The sequence below is a fragment of the Atta colombica genome, unplaced genomic scaffold (genome assembly GCF_001594045.1).
Source record: "Atta colombica isolate Treedump-2 unplaced genomic scaffold, Acol1.0 scaffold12, whole genome shotgun sequence".
In the NCBI taxonomy this organism is placed as follows: domain Eukaryota; kingdom Metazoa; phylum Arthropoda; class Insecta; order Hymenoptera; family Formicidae; genus Atta; species Atta colombica.
The window spans coordinates 5,251,623-5,269,283 of NW_017259206.1; the positions used below are offsets into that span (position 1 = coordinate 5,251,623).

The window sequence follows — 17,661 nt, forward strand, 5'->3', positions numbered from 1 at the left end:
TCTGTCCCAGGGAAAAAGTTACACGATCTCCAGGCACAGAAGTAAGGCCGAGCTTCTTTCAGAAGTGTTCATCAATACGCAGATAACTCATCGAACGTAATATCTATCGCTTTTTACGCCATTTACATGTGCACAATGTACGTGTGAAAATTGATCTCGAGATATAATATATCGGCGCTCATGTGGAAAATGAAAATACATTGCTGAAATCAACAAGGAAGCGGAACAAGTGGGGGAGAGTTAAAATAAATAGGGGTTTAAATGAAATGTAAAATTTGGTGAATTAACGGCAAACATTATTTATCGCTCGATGGTACGAGCTACAGGTGGTTAATTAAAATTTATATGCAATAAGTAAAATGTCATTTTTGTGTCTTGATGCTATATTAACCGTTATCAGAGTACTCTTCCATCGAGAGTATCTCAAAAATAACAAAATAAGCTATCTAGTATAAATTGCATTCGATTTACATTTAGTTTCATATACATATATTTGCATGTTTGTACGATATTAATTGTTATAATTAGACATTATCGACAATAATCTTATGTAATCGATGCTTGTTATTCTTCTAGAATTTGATCTCTCTAGAAACAAAACGAATAAATACGTATTGAATAAATCAATAGCACATATGTGACTCCTGTTTTTGAAGGATTATTACATAAAGAAGGAGGATTATTATCTTGATGGATTATAATCCAAGCAATGTATAACGTCCAAAGTACAAAACGTATATATAATATATTGAAAAAAATACTAAATTTTAATAAATATTCTGAATAATTCTAATAAGTAAATATTTATTAAATGTATAAATATATATTTATTTTATAAAACTATTAATTTTGTTTTTTTATCATTTTTTTTAATTATACATATTTATTTCGTGTAAGATAATATTTATTTAGTATTATTAAAAAAATATGTATTAAGTTTTAGTAAATTTTTTTCAGGATAATAAACACATAAATAATAAATATTTAATAAGAAACCGTGTAATAAATATATAAACTAAAAAATAAACGTTTATTCGATTTCTTAAACTATTTAATAATTTATAATGTCGTTTATAATGTCTATTAAATGTTTCTTTTTTAAAATACTGTTTTTATATGAGACATTTCAATGATTTAATAAACTATTTTTAGCATTAATAACCTCTGTTTAACGTTTTTGTGCGAATAATAATATTTCAGTTAAATGTTTTTTAAATTATCTGCATGAGAACTGATACAATTTCGAGTTATTGTAAGATATTTGCTAAAAATATAAATTGTGAAGTATATCGGAATTTTAAATTACAGCTTCTATTATTATCAGAGAGAGATTTGTTTTCTAAATTTGTTTATTTTTAAAAGTCGTGATTTTTATTTTATACCAGAAGAAAATAATAAACTATAAATTAACAATTATTAATAAAACAATTATTAATTGTAATATATCGAATGGATTGGGACTTTATTCGAATGATCATTGAACGTAAAATTTATTGAAAGTGCTGAAATATCCATATAACTCCAAAATGGACTTTTGGAGCAGATATAAAAATAACTTCTACACACATTAAATCCCTTAAGCGGATTTAAATATATATCTTTTATTTTGGCATTTAATATCTATTTTTTTAGCGTACTAATATTTATCATATTAGATATCATAAAAATAAAATCAAATTGGTTTTCTAATAGAAATAGAAAAGTTATATCGATTTTCATTACGTCATATTTTTATTTACACTCATAGAACAGAATATTTTTAGAACGTTTTAGGAATTCTCCAGAAATCTCTGGAGAAGAGCCAGAGTTCCATCCAGTCATATCGAAATTCTGAAGACGAGCTGCTATCTATGCAGAAATAAAATTAATGCACTCGTGACAGCGGCTAACTGAGCTCGTATTTCATCGATCGCTTCGAATTTCAGGAATTCTCTGCTGCTGTCAGTAAAAACGCGAGTATATGCGCTATTCCAACATTATCACAAATGTCGAAAGAACGTGAAAGCTATTTTGCTTACATCACAACTCAAGCGAGAAAAGAACGATTATATTAGTGTGACACGTGACGACGTAATGTCATCCGGCTTTTCTTTATGTTTATATGGATCATATGTTTAAATGCTGATTCTCATATGCGAGGCGCGTGATTAATTTTCCGTTCGCAATGTGAAATTTTCGCAGTCTGAGCTCTCGAATGTCATTGCAGATTTTTATTGAACTGTAAAAATCTGAAAAAATTTATATATACTTATGAAAGCTTCAACAATGAATTTTTACTATCATAGAAATCAGATTGTATTTTACTTATTTCTTTACGGATTTAAACTGCCTGATTTAAAATGTAAAAAAATTGGATTGTTTTTCTTTACATTTTTTTTCAAATAATTTAAGAGTATTTTCCGAAAATTTTGATATGATTTTTTGAGAACTCTCGAAGTTATAGGCAATCCAGTTTCGAGTAAGAACTTTTAACTACGAAATGGACAAGTTAATTCAATCAGAGATAAGTCTTTTTATTCAGAAATTGCAATTCAGAAATTTAGTTAGATAAATAATTAAAAATAATTGTTGAATTATCAAGATAATTATGTAAGATGCTCAAATTAATTGCTGGATTATCAAAATTTTTTATAGCATTGCTTAACATGCTTAAGTTTTCTACATAATTATTATTTTTAATCCAACAAAATTATTTTTAGATCTATATTTAGCTAAATTTTTAAATATTTCAACAAAATTGCTCATTTTGTGTAATATTTTAAGAATGTTTTCGCTGTAGCTGCGCCATTTATCATTGAAGCACGTTTTTGCGCGATAATCGCCAAGAATTTTCAGGGAAGAAACGGATCCCTCTCTTATTCTATTTAACGTCTTTTTACGCGAATATTAGAGAATGATGCTCTTTTTAAAAAATGTAGTGTATTACAGTTTATTTTAGTTTATTAAACGTACTCAAATATTTAAGATACAATGTCCTTTTCGCCGTAAATCCCTCGAGAGATTAAAATTAATTCTATGATGTGAAACAAGTCCGTCTCCTTACTGTTCCGATCTGCTGTTCTGTATGTGTGTGTCGGAATTAAAGTTTCTTTTCTGTTGTGGTCTCTTTCATAAGAAGAGTTTCCACAGGAAAACTGCTGCAACACCACCGTGAACCCACCCGACGTGGTCGCAACGTCTGCGGACACGATCAAGACGGTGGATGATCGTGTTCGCCGAGTTACGACATATCGTATCGACTTTAGTGCCTCATATATGTTCTCTCTTTCTCTCTGAGAAGTTTCGTCGGAAAAAGTTATCGAAGGCGGAATGTAATTCCATCAAAAAACGATAAATTTCGATTATATTGCCGCCTTCATGCGACAGCGATGAAACGCGGCATTGCGATGATGTAATATTGGAACTTTAAATAGAGTTAAGACGAACGAATTGGCGATGTCTTCGTGACGACGATATAATAGCACAATTTTTTGTAATAATTTAACGTACCGATAAAAAATAATTAGCAATGGAGGGAAGGCAAGATGTGAGACGCGGATGAGTTCGAGCGAATCTGCTTGTTTTGATTAGAATTCTCAAGTAAGAGATTAAACACCATACATTTGATCCGTCATATTTTTCAAGACTTGTTTAAGATAGAATGAGATAGATTGTGCATAAAATAAAATAAGATGTTCACGCATATTCTATCTTCAGGCTTGAAAAATATGGCGGATCAAACATATAGTATTCCATCTGTTACTTGAGGATCTCTAATTTCGCGCGCGCGATTATCCTGTAACATTTATAATTAGTATAAATGTATGAAATTACATTATGATCAACTTCTTAAGAAGGGAAAGAGGAAATTAAAAAAAATTTAATATTTATTTAAGTAAATAATTTTTTATAATTGTTAATGAAACATACGAACAATATTATATTGGTATATTAAATAACTAATAACACTTAATGTATAACATTACATAACATCACATCAAAAATTACATCAAGTTACGAGATCATATTATTTTTTAAAATTATATTTTTCCATACTAATAGTATTTTACGAATATCTAGGTTTTTAAATAAAAAATCACGATAGTGTTGAAAATTTATTTCACACTTATTATTTTTATTTATCATTTTACATTTATTATTTTTTTTTTTTTAAATGTTAATTCATAATCATGTTCCAAAATTTGGAACGCGATTTAAATAAATTGTCTATCAGAATTCATAATCAAAATATCGACAGTACTTTTAAAGACTCCATGTTGCCGACAGAAGTTAAAATAAACTAGTATTCATTCTCTTGTACTAATTATATCATTTTGATCCTTAAAATTAATTAGGGTCTTTTAGTCAATTAAATGGGTCACTATAAATTAAATGAGTCTCACAAATCCAGTAATTGATGTCAGTAATTGATGTTACAGATTTTGGCATCGGCTCTGGAGGACTTAAAGACTAACTTTCACTCTTCGTAAATGCTAAAAAAGTCCCTCTTGAAGACATTATCGATTAACGCATTAATGCACCCCTTGCTTCAGCAATCCTCTTGTTTGCTGCATATACATATGTCCGCGTCGTGGGAGGGACGAATGAATTCTGCAATAAATTACTGTAAAACGCACGTTGATCTCCCTCGCCCCCTCTCGGTTCATGAATAACGCGCTAAAAGATAGCCCTCATCTGAGAGCTAATCTCGCGGTGGTTTCGCTGTCGTTGCTGGAAAATGACACACATGGAACTCGCAACGATGCAGCGCAGCAGCGTAACCAACATTCAGGTCACTCTCGTCCCTCCTTTCCCCGCGACACCTCCTTTCTGCCTCGGTCTACGGAGAAACTTCAAAGGATCGATCTTGATTACCTTGTTCTGCTGACGGCGTTCACCCTAGAATAATAAATTATTCTATCTGCACCTCTACGTACTGTTATTAATAATAATTGACAATTAATTGATGAAAGAAGAATGCGTTGATTATCGAAGTTATTAAAAAGAATTAAAAAGAATTTTCTTAAAGATGATGAGACGCATGAATATATATATATAAATTGTATGTAGATTTTAATTTTTGATGTCTCTACTCTTCGGAGATGAAAGAGATCGTTAGCTACGCCATTGGTGTAGCAGATATAAACGTGTCTGTGGGATAAAATTAATGTACATGTCGCTTTGACCCTTTCGGTTGCCGGGGAAATCAACCATATATCGCGAAGACGATCCGCCGTCCCGTCGAGATTTCGTTAATTCTCCCCGATGTCGCGAGATATGGACTTTCCCGCAAAGCTGCGAGCTATGATTTTTCTGGAGATCGCAAGTGACGGAAGTAATTGAATTTATCTTGAAAAAGAATGGTCCTCATTTGTGTAATAATAAAACGGTTTTATCAAAAAAAAAGAAGACAGGGAGGAGTTTATATAAAAGTTACAGCTATATAACATTTTATATCTCTGTAGGGAGCAAATAGATAGAAATCTGAATCGTCAAGGAAATTGCGCATCTAATCTTCCAAATTGACGACAATTTTATAAATTTATTTTTATCTCCTGTTCTTCTCTGTTCTCGGATATAAGAGAGAATTTTTCGAAAAACATCTTTTACATATTCAAAATAAATCTTAATTCTGAAGTAATGTACACATGCTCGCTTACAATGGATACGCTAATTTCACCTTACAATGGAGTTCATGACATCGCATGAATCATTATGTGGCGACAAAAGACGTAGTTCCGCGATAACGCGTCGAGTGTTTCACAACAAAATTCTGCACCAAGAATAGAATGTCAAGGAACTATTTTGGAGGATTTTGTCAAGGAGGATTTTATCTGAGATCGAAATTATAGATCAGAGATTTTGATTGTAATTGTCTGTATAAGCTATACTATATGGACTAACAAATTCTTAGAAAAAGAAGAAGAGTTAGTTGAAGAGATTAATAATAATAGCAGAGCATAAATGAGCTTCATTATTATTATTAAACTTTCTTTTCTGAACAATCGTCAAAGGGTTAATAGTCATTCTCGTCCCCGCGGATGGCGAAAAACGCCAAATTGAAGTGGGCCAATCGAGGCGTGGTCTCTTCGAAATAGCATCCTAGAAGTAGATCCGGAGAAAATCGAATTTTCCACATGACGTGACCCTCCAAGGATCGACACGGAAATTCTCCCTTGTAGTCTCAAGGTTACTCTGCGAAGGTCGACTTATTTTCCGACTTAGTGGTGAATCGAAAAGCAAGATAGACGGATCCTTAACACGCATTTTGAACGACAAGATACATTTGTAAGAGCTTCTAGCAAGAGTATGGGGATCGATCCGCACCATTTCTATCGTGGAGGCTTTCTTTGAAACATTGAGTACAAAGATATTCAAGATGTGCGCTTTTCGATGCACTGATCCGTCACAATCGAGAGAGGGAGGCGTATTTTGATCGAATTTTTGGATTTCACGTTTCTTAGAAACACGGGGTATTTTCTAAAAATTATCCATTTAAAGCTAATTAAAATAAAAGGAAAGGAAGAGGATCACGTGTCTTTTGCATATTAAATTTTAGGAATATAATTATCCGACAAAACTTTATTATATCATTATTAATTTTAAGGAGCGTTTTCAATTCGAAGAGTTATTAAAATTTTAAAAATTCTAAGAAACTATTCCAAGGTGATAAAAAAAAAAACGAACGAAGTATTTAATTCGAATAAATTCGTGAAAGAACTTGTTGCGGGCAATTTCTAAAACTCTTTGCACTATTAATCTTTTTTTTAATTATTCATGTGGATATTTAGGGCACCCCAATCTATAAATTTGCTAATCATGTGAATATTGTTTATATATGTATATTATTACATTTAGTGTAAATTGTTTTATAATTAAAAAAAAATTTTTGCACTTATCTTTATCTAAAAGATGTATAGAATATTACGAATCTTTACAAATCATCAAAGAGAATAATAAAGAGATCTAATGTTGGAATGTCAGAAACTCCAACGTGAATAATTATGTTAAAAAAATCCATACAAATATAAATAGTCTGAATAGAATTAATAAACGCCTCGTTAATTTATTGTAATATTGCAATATTATAATAGATTTATTGTAATTGCACTCAAGTAGGACAGTAATGGAATCACTTTTACGCGTTGAATCAATTAATTAAGGTCTATATTCTTCGAAGGGTGTACTAGGAAAAGATGACGGGAAGTAGTAAGAATGAGATGGGCCAGGCAGTGACCTCGGGAGTTCGAGGTGATGGTGGGAAGCATACGGTTCACTGGTTCCGCAAGGGACTCCGACTGCACGACAATCCCTCACTGAAGGAAGGTCTCGCGGGGGCGTCCACTTTCCGGTGTGTCTTTGTGCTGGACCCGTGGTTTGCCGGAAGTACCAACGTTGGCATCAATAAATGGAGGTGAGCGCCTATGATGACCCGCGAGATCGCGGAAGCGAGATCGATGCAAATCAACTCTAAAAGCGAAATAATGCAATGAAACGCGTTGGCGCCTCAAACGTGCCGTTCTTACGTTAATATTATTATCAACAAAATAGTAATAAAAATCTTTTTTTTTAAATAAATCTATTTTATTTTATTATTTTATTTTTTCTCTTATTTTTCTCACTTTTCTAAATGTTGTTGCAAATGAATATCGATGGAAAAATAAAATAAATAAAAATTTTTTTTATATATATCTTTGTTTTATTTTACTTTTATATTATTTTATTTTATTTCCCCTATTTCTTGTTTTTCTAAATCTTTACTATTTCTAAATCTTGTTGTGAATAAATGAACAGAAAAATAATTAGAATTCTTGGATAATTATTGAGAATGATCACGTTAATGATAATATCAAGCTTTCCTTATTGCATTCCTTATCTTAGGTTTGAACGAGATTGCGATGATAGTTACGAGAGTTATGATTATTTAATTCATTGATAATAATGAGTCAATACTGTTTCACAAATGGCGCCGTAGATCTTCGTTGCATCGCATAATCTCGATACACTTACTGCAACGGACATTCGAGGCACAACTTCGTCGTCGATCATTTGTCATGTTGATTAAGCGTTATGTAACCGTTTCCTAAGCGATTACTTAGATGTTGTCGATAATCCTACTGAATCACAGTTGACAAGGAAGACATTAGTGGCGACATCGACCAAAAATCAACGGCAAACAGCGACTATAGCCACGCGTGCTTGTTATATATTATGTTGCTCTTGATATGATGATTGAATGATAAATTATTTTTTAATTACTAAAAAAGCTAAATGCTAACTGCAATGGAGATATTTAATAAATAATAAAATATTTAATAAATATTGTTTTCCATATTTTGTAATTTTATGTACGACAATTCTTTTATTATGTTATTATTGTGAAGAAGTCAATTAAAATGTAATGCTGTAATATTCAGTTTGTTACAAATCGTAATCATATTATAATATATATTTTTAAAGTAATAATTTTTATATGAAGGTGAAGGCGTTTCAGTTTTTTCCATTTTTAAAAATGGATTTACATAATTTTTTATATGTATGATATCTATAGTTATTTTGCATTTAAGAATAATAAAGTTACCATAAAATTAATTTACGTTAATTTACGAGGCGTTAATTTTATTTTTGGGTTTTAACTCGAAATGTAAAATATGTATAAACTATTTGATTTTATACTTTAACACTTTTCTACACTGACTAATGAGATGAATTAATTAATGCAAAAAAAATGCATTGTTACTTTTCAAAAAAATATGTAATTGCAATTGTCAAAAAATTAGATTAATTTAATTCAATAAAGTATTATTATTATTATCTATTATTAATAATTTTCAAAATATTTTATATTTTATGTTAACATATGTCAAAATCGAATATAAAATGTCTCGTAAATTATTGATTTTTTAATAACTAGCTTAATACATTTACAAACAAAATAATTAGAAAAATCATATTAGATAAAAAAATCATATATAATTCTATTTTTAAAAATGGAGAAGGATATCCTGCTCAAGCTTTTTAAAGCGCATTCACCCACAAAAAAGTTATTATTAGCATATTATGATCCTCTTTTGATATTAAAATTACTTCCATAATTAAAATATTTTTATGCTTTTAAAAATAATTAAAATACTTTAAGTGGACAAAGTTATTGCTCTGTATATATTTATTTTTACATTATCTAAAAACATTATTAAGTAATTTTGTGCGACAACTGATTGATTTGCTTTACGTACAATCCGACAGGTTTCTACTGCAATGTTTAGAGGATCTAGACTGTTCCCTGAGGAAACTAAATTCCCGGCTGTTTGTGATCCGAGGACAGCCGGCCGATGCGCTCCCCAAGCTCTTCAAAGAATGGGGCACAACAGATTTGACTTTCGAGGAGGATCCGGAACCATTTGGCCGCGTGCGAGATCATAATATCTCAGCCCTTTGTAAGGAGCTCGGTATCTCGGTGGTCCAGAGAGTCTCGCACACTGTTTATAGACTAGACGAGTGAGTTAGAAAAATTATTCAATACTTCCACATTGATTGAAATTTTTCATATTGATTTAAGACAAAGTGTAAATAATCTCATTTAACAATATAAATTTAACACTATTAAAGCCAAAATGATTTTTTGTTATTTTTTTATCATTTTGTTTATTATTTTTATCAAATTTATAACAGTGCTTTTCTGAGGTACACACATATTTTCTGAATAATTTTTATTATAATGTATGATAAATTAATCAATTTTTCTCTCCCTTTATTTTAAATAGTATATATACATTATTTGCCGAGAGTTTTAATGATAGATGATAGATGTCAAATTATTTAAATTTAAAAAATTTATCTTTATTTAGCTTCCGTCTAACTGTAATTAAAATCTAACTTTGTAATTATAATATAATTCTAAAATTATTTAATGAGATATATTTATGGGAAAAAAAGAAGAAATATATATATCCTTGGAAAGCTTATATGTGTTAGTTAACTACACTTCGAACATATATCCGAGTGTTTAGAATAGAATTCTAGCGGGACTTGCTAGGATTAAATATTACGTCGCAACTTTCACCATTGTTTGCAAGCCATTTCGTGACTCCATTCTCGTTGTTATGTATTTCAGGATTATAGAGAGAAATAGTGGGAAACCACCGTTGACCTATCATCAATTTCAAAACGTCGTCGCCGGCATGGACCCACCGGAACCCCCGGTACCGACAGTGACTGCCGCCTGCATTGGCAGCGCCTACACACCCCTAAAGGACGATCATGACGATCATTATGGAGTGCCCACCCTCGAAGAACTTGGTAAAAAAAAAATCAATTTTTCACAACAAAAAAAGGTTTAATGTTTTAGAATTAAGTATTTGTTATCTCGTTAAACAACAAATTATCAAAGTAATCATTCATTATTAATTGAGAATTCCTAAATATATACAGACAAGCAATTTTACTGAAGTATCTAAAAGTTTAACTAGATCACTCACATATCTAAAAATAATTTTCTTGAACCATTACAATTATGAAAACCGTTTAAGCGTTGATGATAATGTTGCAAAAAGTTTTGACATCCTATATAAGGTCGCCAGCAATTACAAAATCAACACTTAGCCAATGCTACGACTGTCAATTAATGGTTAAAGCTCTGTCAATGTCGAGTAGAACAACAAGTTACAAAATATCATTAAAATGTCAAAATATCATTAAAATGAATCGGAAATTATTAAAAAACTTTTAATAATCATTTCGGAATCATTTTGATTATTAATAATGAAGCATTTTAATTATTAATAATGACTTGTAGTTCTGTTTGGGAACTAATACTGGCTATCATTGGCAAATAACTCGCTGTTAAATGACGATCAAAGTTTTTTCAACTAGTACTGAGCCATCACTGACAAATGACTGATTAAAATGACTGGGTCAATACTATTTGTCAGTACTAGGCCCTAACTAAGTTATCATTCAGTATCTGAACTGTGATAACCAGTATTAGGCCTAATACTGAGCTTATATAGAATTCTAACGACCAAGTTTATACAATAATGGGTGAATTATATACATATATTCAATATTCATAATAATTAATACAAAAATTATTAATACTAATACAAAAAGTATTAATAATAATAAAAAATTAAAAATTCATGCATCATCAACCATTGTTTTGTACAGACTTTCTTTCTACTTTTTTATTTTTTTTTCATAAACTTCAGCTTAAAGAAAACTCGATCCGGCTTAATTAAAGACCAATTATTAAAATTGAGGACAGAGGTCAAATAATTCAGCATAAATTAGAACACCCGGCCAGAGTTGTTTCATGATATCAGGTAATAACGAGATATGCATTTCGAATAGAATATCCCAAGCTGGACAACTGTAGATTAATTGTAAGCGCGAGTCTGTTGCGTTTGCCATGGAGAATTCATTCGCGGCAGATTAGTTGATGCAACATTAATGCGCCATCCGTAAGGGAGCAATCGGGTATTATTTCGTATAACGTAATTCGTCGATAGTGCGTTGCAATCCATTGTTATTCAAACTGTATTATGCACTCCGCATCACTCATCGCAAGAGATCCAATCGATTATTAATTATCTTAGTTGATTGTCCTTATTATTAAGTACCAGGCGTCTTAAAGTGTTCTTGGCATGGTGCAATAGCTCATTATCTCATTGATGTATAGCTCTGTGAGTATATAATTTGTATTGTCACTTTCAAATGTCACACATTATTCCATCGCTTCTTCTCATTGTTATCAAATGTCAGAGCGAAGGCTTTCAGCTTTTTTCTCTTGCAATTCTCTGTAATGCCAAAAGGATAAAGAAGCAAGACATTCGCCGAATAACATTGTGCTGTACGGAATGTCTACGGCTCTTTAATTTTAGTGACAGATTCCTTGGTCGATATTCCAAGTCGAGTTTTTCTTAATAAAACTGTCGAGGCGCCATTCGAGCGCTAAACAACGTTATTTTTTATACAATAAGCATCGGATAATAATATATTTTATTGCACACAATCAAATTTTTATTTTCGAAATTTTAATATATTAAACTCGAGGATTATTCATTGAGATGCTTAATGTTATAAAATAAATTGCAATCAGTAATAACTCGAAATTTTACCAAATATAAAGGGCTGTAAAATAAAATTTTCTTGAATGGAATATTAAAGCTAGGATTTTGTGGCGCCGAATTAAGAATGCTATCGATGTTAAGTGATACAATATTATTATTAATACATTATGTTTAAATAGAAAATTTTAAATTAATAACATAATATTTTCATATATTTCGTTCTTTTAATTACAAAATACTTACAATTTAAATTTTTATAAATAATTTAATTAATTTAATTCCTTCAAACTCTGTGTACACCAAATTTGTAGGTATTACCCATTGATTATTTAATCCACTGATATCATCTGAAACCAGATATATGTAATAATATGTATGTTGGAAAAATAGTCAAAATTTTGAAAAAAAATTAATTTTTTACTATAATTATTAAATTATTTATTAAAAATTATTTATTAAAAAATCCTTGAATTGAGTTAAAAAAATTTGTTTAAAACATACCTTCCATTAAAATCAGGTCTGAAGAGGTTAAAAGGAAAGATAAAATAAATACGCTATTAAATTTAATCCTGCTGAAGTTATAGCTTAACAAATTAGAATTTTCTGGTTTTATAATTCTAGTCGAGATAATCAGAATTTTGATTGATATGATCAGAATCTTCTGGTTCGGTCATTTTCAATCAGAAATTTCGCTGCACGAATCTGCGGAAATGAGAATAAAGATAATAAAATACCGAGTAGAGGAGATAATAAAATTCCGACTCGCGTTGCTAACTTATCGAAAAATTACTCGACGGGAACATGACTTTTTCTGTACAAGCTCCCCGATTTTTTTTTATAATTATAGGCTTCGATACGGAAAGTCTGCTGCCACCGGTGTGGGTCGGCGGTGAAAGCGAGGCCCTGGCTCGACTCGAACGTCATCTCGAGAGGAAGGCATGGGTAGCGAGCTTCGGCAGACCGAAGATGACACCGCAATCCTTATTGCCGAGTCAGACTGGACTCTCACCTTATTTGCGATTCGGCTGTCTCAGTACGCGATTGTTTTATTATCAACTCACCGATCTGTACAAGAAGGTACGAGATGTTCTTCCACAAGCGGAATTGTTCATGAAAATGATGATGCGAGATGTATCTATCGCGCACAAAATTTATCGCGAGAACTTCTCGCAAGTTTCTATCCTGTTCTTCTTCTCCTTTTCGCTCGGAAACTTTGCGGTAATAATTAAATGAAACTTCAGGGACGCGTTAATTGCGCAGCGAGATTTTTATTTCTGCGAAAAGTCACGAAAGCTGTTCTGTATAAGTTCGTGATTATGAGGATATAATGTTCTCATTGTTTCTTAGCGAGCATTACATACAGTAATGTAAAAAATATATAGGTCGATATCTAAAAAAAATCTTTTTAAAATAAAATATTTTCTCTATATTTTTTTATTTTTAGAAAGTAAAATATTAATTCGCAATTTATTAAGAAAGAATAAAATATTGTACTCTCTTCAAAACTTTTATAGTAAGATTCACTATAAAAAGTGAAATCTCACTCTTGAAGATTGAAAATTGAACGATTCTTTTGTATGATTGGCTCAATTTTCATTCTTGAGAATGAGATTCTACTCCAAAGAATTTAGACACTATATTTTTAAAAATTATTTTATCTAAAAAGATATATAATAATTAAAATCTATTATCTTAGTAAATAAAAATGAAAAATTATGCATTATTTGGACACATAGAAAGATATTCATACAGTCGACTTATATTCATACAGTTTACTTCTAATTATAAGAATATAAACACGATTATTTTCGCGAAGCTCTTGTTTATTTAGAACAAAATATATTTAATGTTAATAAATTATTAATTAATGTTTATTTTATATCCAAATAATGTTTTTATAAAAATCTTCTCTATATAAATATTTTACTGTATAATCAACGAAATTTTTCATTTGTTGTTGCTTATTATTTTTTCTTAAAACAATGATGCTATCATTGTTCTTTATCATTTTATCAAGCAACACTTCGCCTTTTGATAATTTTAGAAGAATTTTAGAATAATTAACTCAATTTAATTGTTATAATATTGTTCAATACTGTTATAATACCGATTTTTTTACTAATATTGTTTCAGATAAAGAAAGCGGTGCCGCCGCTGTCATTGCACGGGCAACTTCTCTGGCGCGAATTCTTTTACTGTGCAGCGACGAAGAATCCAAATTTCGACAAAATGCAGGGCAATCCGATTTGCGTGCAAATACCGTGGGACAAGAACGTGGAGGCACTTGCAAAGTGGGCGAACGTGAGTGATATCTTGCACACAAACAGAGGCCAATTTGCTTCGCTATTTTGTTCGTACAGTGCGATCAAATAAAAAATTCTAACAATAAAAAAAATACAATATTACAATAATTATTTTCAATTCTGTGAATTTGTGAAAGTAAATATATATAAATACACACACACACACACACACACACACACACACGCGCGCGCGCGCGCGCGCGTGCGAAGAACATTGAGTAATTAAATCCAATGGTAAAAGTCATCATTATCTCTACTTTTTTTTTTGGTGAGAGCGAAAAAAATTTATATAATTTTTACCATTGAAGCTATTAATAAAATTTTTTTCAATTACGAAAAATTCAACTTTTTACTAACAAAATATATATAATATGGCATAAGAAATAGACACAATTTCTGTTTACTAAAATAGAAAAGGACTAGATTAGTTTTGCAACTGAAAAATTTATAATATGACTGATGAATATAACTGCATTTGCAACACTATCCTGGCGAAAATGAGAATCTAAATCGAATGTAAGGAATAAAAGAAACGTAAACGAAATTTTTAGGAAGCAAAGATTGAAATAACGAAACGTAAAATAAACGTTTAATGCTTCTTTTATTTTTACGTTTCCTTGTTTCAATTTTTGCCTCCTAGAAGCTTCGTTTACATTTCTATTATTCTCATCTTACATTCGACTTACGCTCTGACTTTTATTTTTACGGGGGTTTAGGAACTTCATTTATTTTGCACTTTTTTCCCTACAACAGTAGGATATTTATTTCTTATGTCCTTAGATCCAGTTTTTCCCTTAATTTTAGGAATTTATAATTTATTTTTGCACATTTTTAAAATATTCAATTCGCGACCAAGGAGTTCTGCTTTTACAACGGTACTGAACTTTTCTGCTTCAGGGTCAGACGGGATTTCCATGGATTGATGCAATCATGACGCAGTTACGGGAAGAGGGTTGGATACATCACCTGGCCAGGCATGCGGTGGCTTGCTTCTTGACCAGGGGCGACCTTTGGATCTCATGGGAGGAAGGAATGAAGGTAAAATGTCACGGCACGCCTGGCTTTTCAATCGATACACGTTGAATTATTCTCTATCTGTTTCTTCTTATTCGTTTGTTATCATTAATATATAAACTTCGTAGGAATATTTCTTGTTGTGAGATCCTTTCCTCGGAAATACGTGCAGCGTATCTAATGTAACATATTTCTCCAGTTAAAAAATAAATAAGTAAACTATTCGTTCTGCAGAACTATACTAACAATAACTCAAAACTTATTTTATTTGTCGAAGTAGAAGACAAAATTAATGAGATGTCTATTTAATTATATGTAAAAAGCGTTAAGCGGTATAAAGATACTCTCTAAGTTTTTTGGAGTAAACTCTCATTCTAAAAAATGAAAATTGAACCAAAAAGATTTCACTCTTCAGGGTAACAATTCACTCTAAAAAATTTTCTAAAAAAAGTTTTAGAAAACAGATCGATGCCAATATTAATAAACTCGGAATTATAGTTGATTTACTAGCTATTTTATATTATTTTATATTGTTGAATATAATGTCTTCCTTTGAGGTATTCGACGAACTTCTCTTGGACGCCGATTGGTCCGTCAATGCCGGCATGTGGATGTGGTTGTCGTGTAGTTCGTTTTTCCAACAATTTTTCCACTGCTACTGCCCCGTACGATTCGGCAGGAAAGCGGATCCGAACGGCGACTATATCAGGTAATCGATTAAAAAAGTTATACAATTTTTTTTTTTTTACGCGGAGCGCAATGTGATGCGCGAAAAATTCCGAACAAAATGTTGACTGGCGCGTTTATCAATGTTTTTTCCATCCGAAATAACATTTACGTTAACGATCGCGTGCCCGATGGTATCGGTATAGTGATTAACGCTTACGTGATGGCCAGATTAATGGAAATTTTAATCTTGATTGATCTTAATTTGTAACGTATCAGGCGTTAATCTGAGCGAGGCGAAATTTAGCCGCAAGATAGATGGAACATTAAACAGCTTAGCTCCATTAAAGCTTAATCGTGCAAAAGATTATCATGACGAAACGATAATGACACAATGTTCATTAGAAAACTAACTTCATATTCACTGAGATTCAATTGACCATATAATTAGTGAATCCTAATCATTGTTATAGAACATATAATTATATTAGTACTAATTATACGAAAAAGGTATTCCAGTGAAATAAGTTTTTACTAATGACATATATATTATGTATGAACCAAATATTCCCACGTTTTTCAGTGGTGAGAGATGAAACCAGAAATTGGTAGTTTAAATAGTCGTTAAGCATCTGTGCTATCTCACTCTATCTCACATCTGCAACTATCGAGAATTGACAAAGAACATTCCTCTTTCTCTCGTGATAAGAAACATAACAGATGCACGAATCCCATAATGTGTCGTCTACAATATAGAATAAGAAGTAAGAATAAGAAATTGACCAATCACAGTCGATTATTCTTCTCACATTCGACTGTGATTGGTCAATTTCTTATTCTTACTTTTTACTCCATCTTATTTCAAGCTATAGACCAATGCTTAGTTTATGTACAATATATATCATCGTTGGTCTTTACATATAATGTAGTTTATAATATGATAAACAAAAGATGTCATTAAACACAAAGTTTAATAATGGACTTTTAAGCTGTGATATGTCAAAGGTGCTTTATGAAGACAAGTTTTATATCTTTGATACACCAGGATTAAAAAATTATCCATTATTGAGCCTTATATCTATGACATACTTTGTGCACACATAATAAGCACATGTGCATGAAAACTAAGTTATTTCACTGGAATCCAATTTTTCATATAATTAATGTGCGGTTCTTTAGCTAAATTGACAGATATGAAAAATTTTGTTAAACTACCAAAACATTGTAGTTATGTAGGACGCTGGTTACTAAACTGTCAAAACTTTTTGTAACATTTCAAACACTTGCTCATTCCTTGTTTATTCTCATTATGCTCGAGTTCCTACATAATTATTTTAATAATTTAACAAAATTACTTTCTCTTTAGTTAAATTTTCCAATACTTCAACAAAATCATTCTTTCCCTGTATATATAGAGTTTATATCGCTCATTTACTATACAAGTAAAAAACAAAGTTTTTCAAACTAAGTTTAAATGATTTGAATTATTACAATTTTATAATTTTAATTTTGAAATGCAATTTTTATTATAGTACTAACTAATTATAGAGAAATAAAAAAAATGTATTTTTAAAGTATATTTTTAAAATATATTTTTTTTTTATGTTTTCATTTTTTATGAGCACACTGAA

At 30.8% G+C, this 17,661-nt stretch overlaps 1 protein-coding gene across 1 annotated transcript in view; it reads left to right on the forward strand.

The window, feature by feature from the left end:
• Window positions 1-17,661, forward strand: part of LOC108694433 (cryptochrome-1-like) — a 21,887-nt gene that overhangs the window by 2,651 nt on the left and 1,575 nt on the right. The window contains exons 2-8 of the mRNA XM_018203925.1: window positions 7,160-7,393; window positions 9,226-9,477; window positions 10,094-10,278; window positions 12,895-13,124; window positions 14,181-14,348; window positions 15,248-15,388; window positions 15,922-16,073. Coding sequence (XP_018059414.1) covers window positions 7,176-7,393; window positions 9,226-9,477; window positions 10,094-10,278; window positions 12,895-13,124; window positions 14,181-14,348; window positions 15,248-15,388; window positions 15,922-16,073 — 1,346 coding nt within the window. The 5' untranslated portion in view covers window positions 7,160-7,175. The remainder of the gene's footprint in view (window positions 1-7,159; window positions 7,394-9,225; window positions 9,478-10,093; window positions 10,279-12,894; window positions 13,125-14,180; window positions 14,349-15,247; window positions 15,389-15,921; window positions 16,074-17,661) is intronic.